The 5,949-nt window shown below is 35.2% G+C and overlaps 1 protein-coding gene across 1 annotated transcript; it reads right to left on the reverse strand.

The window, feature by feature from the left end:
- Positions 1–1,213: 1,213 nt before the first annotated feature.
- LOC128032016 (pentatricopeptide repeat-containing protein At1g63330-like) lies at positions 1,214–3,320 on the reverse strand. The gene has a single exon (XM_052630815.1). The coding sequence runs from the start codon at positions 3,218–3,220 to the stop codon at positions 1,343–1,345; it is 1,878 nt and encodes a 625-aa protein (XP_052486775.1). The 5' UTR covers positions 3,221–3,320; the 3' UTR covers positions 1,214–1,342.
- Between the last annotated feature and the right edge of the window lie 2,629 nt (positions 3,321–5,949).

Raw genomic sequence — 5,949 nt, forward strand, 5'->3', positions numbered from 1 at the left:
AGCCCAGTCAACCGTTTCGATGCCAGACTCACCATTTTCGTCGTCGATTTTTAATTTTCACTACTATGGAAAAAAATCATGCCTCACGATAGTTACGAGCTTTTCTAGGTTTCGTCTGCCAAAACTTTTTCCCCAAATTTTTTTCCCATTCTGGGCCTAATTTTAGGTAAATTCCATTTCAATCTGCCACATCAGCTAATTGCGTTAATTGGGTTTCCAATGTGGCAAGTTAATTGTCCACATCAGCGATCCCATTAAGACAATAATAGAAAATGTTAATAAATAACTGATTTGTCAGTTTTTTATAACGTTAATGACTGTTTTGTTATTTTTCTAAAGTTGAGTGACTGAAATAAAATCTATGTAACTGTTTTGTCAGCTACCCCAAAGTTAGTGACTATTGGTGTAATTTACCCAAAATAGAATTTATTGCATCTTTATTTTATTTTTAATAATTTACAATATTAAAATGATAAAATATATGATTTTATATTATTATCTATTTATTTTTATAATTAAATTTAAGTAAATTTATTTTAAAAAATATTTAATTGAAAATCAGGTTAGGCCGGGTTGAAAACAAAAATAAATTCATTAATACACACAGGAATGGATCGTGGTTGTGGCAGTATACTAGAAATATGAGATGTTGCTCGCTGCTTGAAGCTGAATTGTGGCTCATTTTGGACGGTTTGAATCTTCTTCGGATCCAAGGCTTTAGGCGTGTGGAGATTGAGAGCGACAGTGCTGCTGCTGTCCGCATCATATTGGATGAGTCTGCTGCTAAGCAGAGTAGATCGCACAATTCGAGTTCTTTAGAATCGGCAAAGGAAGGTCAAGATACATCACATTGTCCGGGAAGCCAATGCGTTTGGCCTAAGCTGGCTGCTGAATCCACCATCTGCTGCACTGAGGAGCATTCTTTGCAAGGACAGTACAGGGACTGTTGGGGATAGGCTGAAATCACTACCCTCCTTTATATAAACATTCAACCCTTTATTACTCAACACAACACACGTAGATCAATGCCATTAAGTCACCTTAATATTTATTTCAATTCCTTTTATTCTCAACTCATGTTTAGTTGTTCATACAAATGCCCCTGCTTTAAAATTCACAAGCAATATTGGTTTTCCCCTAATTTCTTAACATCACCACCAAAAAGATCAAGAAGTTGCTAAGATCAAGATCAACAAGCTACACAAGTCAGATCAAAATCAACAATATTGAAAATAGACACTAAACCTCACTCTAGTTTCCACAATCTTTTATCACTCTGCAATGGTTATGTACAACTGATTCACATTGCAAGTGATGATCTTTACACAATTTGTGAAACATTTCAGAGCAAGATTGATTTATTAGAGTATATGATAAGATCCATAAATAAGGTGGCAGTGAATATATCTGCAGAAAAGCCCTTACCAACCATTTCCGTAAGAAGTTGTGTTGCCTTTGAAGTATAGCTGTTGCGAAGGAACCCCCGAATCATTACATTATAACAGCAGCTATTAGGCAAACAGTCATTATCTCCCATGCTCCCAAACAACCTGTATGCTTCATCTGGCAATCCCTCTTTACACAGTCTATTAATCATTATACAATATGTGTAAACACTAGGTTTTAAGCTGTTGTCTGAGAGTTGATGAAATAATTCCTTGGCAAATTCGATATGCCCAACTTTGCACAACCCATCAATTAGGATATTATATGGGACAATATCAAGTTCCAACCCACTGTTTCGCATTGCTTGAAAAAGTCTCAATGCCTCTTCGATATGACCTGTTTTGCATAAACCATCCAGCAAAATCAAACAGGTCGCTATATCTGGAACTTGTCCAGAAGCAAGCATCTTTCTAAAAAGTTCACATGCAGTTGAAACTTTCCCTAACTGAAACAGACTCTGCATAAGAGTGCAGTATGTGACAGTATCCGGGATTGGTCCCTTTTGAGATATTTCATGAAAGAGTTCCATTGCTTCGTCTAACCTTTTATCTTTGCAATATCCATTGATCATGGTGCTGTAAGTAACTATATCAGGTGCACAACCCTTCTCAATCATCAAGTTGAAAACTATTCTAGCTTTATCCATTTCATTCCGCAAGCAATGGCCATTAACTAATGTATTATACGTGACAACATTAGGCTCAATGCCTTGCTTTATCATTGCGTCAACAATATCCTCTGCTTCAGAGACCATACCTTCCTTGCAATGCGCATCAACCAATGTATTGTACGTGACAACATTAGGCTCAATGCCTTGCTTTCTCATTGTGTCAACGATCTCTACAGCTTTAGAAATCGTTCCTTCCTTGCAAAGAGCATCAACCAATGTATTATACATGACAATATCAAGTGAAATATTGTTACCAACCATTTCATTCAAAAGCCTTGTTGCCTCCTCCTGCTGGCCCAAATTACACATACCATGAATTAAGCAGTTATAAGTTATGATATTTGGTCTAATGCCCTTAACCTTCATTTCAGATAAGAGATTCAGAACCTCCTGTAACAAACCGTTCTTACAAAGGCAGTCAATGACAGTGTTATATGCTACAATATCGGGTTCATAACCTCTGCTTTCCATCAGCCTCAGAAACCTAACAGCTCTACCAGTATTACCGGTCTTACACAATCCCTTAAGCATTGTACTGTAAACAATCAAATTAGGTTGATAACCTTTTTCAGTCATTTCATCGAACATACGAACGGCCTCAGAAATCTTACTTTGATTACAAAGCCCATTAATCAAAGTTGAAAAAATTACAACATCAGGCTCAACACCTAACTTCAGCATTTTCCCCAAAACAGACAACCCAAAATCAATTCGACCTAATTGACAAAAGCAATTAATCAAGATGCTCATAGAATAACCATCGTGGGAAACTCCCAATAATTCGATCTGTCTATACTTAGAAACAACAATGGCATAATGTTTCATCTTAACAATGGCTCCTAATAATTTATTGAATTCCACAATTGAAGGCTTTGGGTACTTTTCAATCATCTTATTGAACAAACTCAAAGCATGATCAACATTATCGAAGTGGTGGTCTCTTTTTCCCTTTCCTCTAACAGGCATGGACATGGGTTTCTTACTTAGGCATTCGATGTGGGTAGCAATGGTGATAGAAGAAGAAGAAAAAGAGTGGAAATTAGAAAGATGGCTTCCAGCATTAACCACCGAACGAAGAATAAAAGAAGAAGGAAGCTTACCCATATCTTGAAAGCAGAAATGGCAGCGGCAGTAGCAGAAGAAGTGTAAATTTTGGGTTGCGAAGTGGTGTTTAGGGAAAGGGTTGGGAGCGTAATTTGGGTTTTTTTATTTTTTAATGTGAATAATATTTAATAAAAAATTTAAACTTTATTTTGAAATGCAATCTTCAATTATTATTAACTTATAAATCTTCCTTTTAAATTTAATAAAATTACTATTTACTTTAATAAAATTTATTAAATTTAAATTTAAATTTAAATTTTTAGACTAACTTGAAAAAATATACTAAGATTACAATACAATTAAAACTTAAATCTATAAAATACTCTATTTTTATAATTTATATTTTGTCGATGCATCTATGAGCGAGCAAAACTTGATTTCGAGTTAATCAAATCGAGTTATTCAATTTTTTCGAGTCAACTAGAATAAGTAATTCGAGTTTAAGTCGATTTGAATTTTACAATTCAAATAAGTTTGTAGCGACCTAAAAACTTGGCGCGGGCGCTAATCGAATTGATTGTTGAAAATTTAAAAATAGTATCTCGATTTTATTTGAAAAGGGAGTTGCCACGGATCTTTTTTTCTAGATGTGATCGGACACCTATTAAATTCTCTTTTTAAAAGATAAATTCTTTTTAAAATTCTTTAAAAGAGTCAATTTTAGGTTCACGTTAAAAAAATCAGAGAAAATTAGGGTTCGGGAGTCGGTTACACGCGAGGAAGGTATTAGCACCCTCGCGACGCCCAAAATTGGTATCTCGTTAATCGCGCATTGTCATAATTTTCAAAAATACAAGTTAAATTTAATATTTAATCGTGATCTGATTGAAACATGAATTTTTTTAAAACACGAGAATTTTGAAGCACAAAAATTTTTGAAACACGAAAATTTTTTAAAATACAGAAATTTGTGAAACACGAGAATTTTTTGAAAACATGAAAATTTGAAACACGAGAAATTTTTTTGAAACACGAGAATTTTTGAAAACATGAAAATTTTTGAAACACGATCCTTTTTTTAAAAACGTACCGTATTTAACATGAATCGAGGATATTCACCTAATATAGCGATGAACTCGACGATTAGTGTCAAACCGATTCAATTTAATATTTAATTGTGATCCTATTAAAACACGAGAAAATTTTAATTAAAAAAACACAAGAATTTTTGAATATTTTCGATTTTTAAAAGGGCGTATCGTGTTTAACACAAACCGATGATATTCACCCAACATAGCGATGAAATCAACGATTTAATGTTAAATCGATTCGTTGTCTTATTTATTGAAATTAATTAAATTAAAATTGAATTAAATTAAAAATATAAATACAAAAATATAAAAATGCATAAAAGTACCAATAATATTTAAAACGGAATAGCATAAAAATATATGCATCAAATTAAAAATGAAATAAACGAAATTACCGAAAATGTTCAAAAATATGAGCTTAGTCGAACGGATTACGCAAATTGAACCCTTTTTACTCCTTTTTCCCCTTTTTCTTTTCTTTTTTTGTCTTCTTCTTTTTTCCTTTTTTTTTTCTGCAGGGTTGGGCTTTCGTGGGCTGGCCTGCTCGCTGCTGCAGGGCTGCTGCTGGTGCTGGGCTGCTGCAACCGGGCCTGCTTCACTGCTATTGGGCTGCACTGGTCTGGGCTTGGGACTGCTGGAGCTGGCCTGCTGGACAGGCTGGGGAGTTAGGCTGTGGCCTGCTGTTGGGCCTGCTTTGTTTTTTTTTTTTGCTGCAGGCCTGCTGTTTTGGGGCCGCTGGAGCGCGGGTCGGGTCGGGGGTTGGTGGGTCGGGTCAAAGTTTCGGGCCGGGTCGGGTCAACCGCCTTTTCTATTTTTTCTTTTTCTTTCCCTTTTCTTTCTTTTTTTCTTTCTTTTTTCTTCTTTCTTTCTTCTCTTCTTCTTCTTTCCCTTCGACCTTGCTCTTCCTCGCCATCGCCGCTTCCTCCGCCTGGTGCGACGATCGCCGGTGTCTCCTCTTCTCTTCTTCTTTCTTCTTCTCTTCTTTTCCCTCTTCTTTTTATGGTTTTGATTGCTGTTTTTATTTCCTTTTTTTTTGCTTGTTGCTTTGCTTGTTTGAGTTGTAGGTGTTGACGACGGTGGTGTTGCGGCGGTGGGCACAGTGGCGCTGGTGCGACGGCAGTGGGCCGCTGCTGTTTTGATTTTTTTTATTTTTTTTGCTTCTATTTATTTATTTTTTGGTTGCTATCCCTCCCCTGCTCTCTTTCATTTTTTCTTCTTTTAATCTTACCAAATTTGTCTTTTTTTCTTTGTCTTCAGGTAGCAGGTAGGGGTGTGCAAAATTCGGGTAAAACCGAAAAAATTCGGTTAACCGACCAAATTTGGTTAATCGGTCGGTTAACCGAATTTTTTCGGTCGAGAGTCGGTTAATTATTTTTTGATTTTATGGTTAACGGTTAATTCGGTTCGAAACCGGTCGGTTAACCGAATTTTTTCGGTTAACTGAAAAAATTAATAAATAAAATTATAATATATAAATAGGCCCACTATTCACCTAAACCCAATCCAAACCCAAGTATTCAATCTAACCCAATTACCCAACTCAATTACCCAACCCAACCCAATCATAAAAATTACAAATAATTTAATAAATTAAAATAAAATTATAAAACTAAAACTAAAGTATAAAAGTCCAAAAATAATTTAATTATGTTTGATTCAATTAGGTTAATTCGGTTAATTCGGTTAATTCGGGTAATT

This window comes from Gossypium raimondii, chromosome 5, assembly GCF_025698545.1.
Source record: "Gossypium raimondii isolate GPD5lz chromosome 5, ASM2569854v1, whole genome shotgun sequence".
NCBI lineage: Eukaryota > Viridiplantae > Streptophyta > Magnoliopsida > Malvales > Malvaceae > Gossypium > Gossypium raimondii.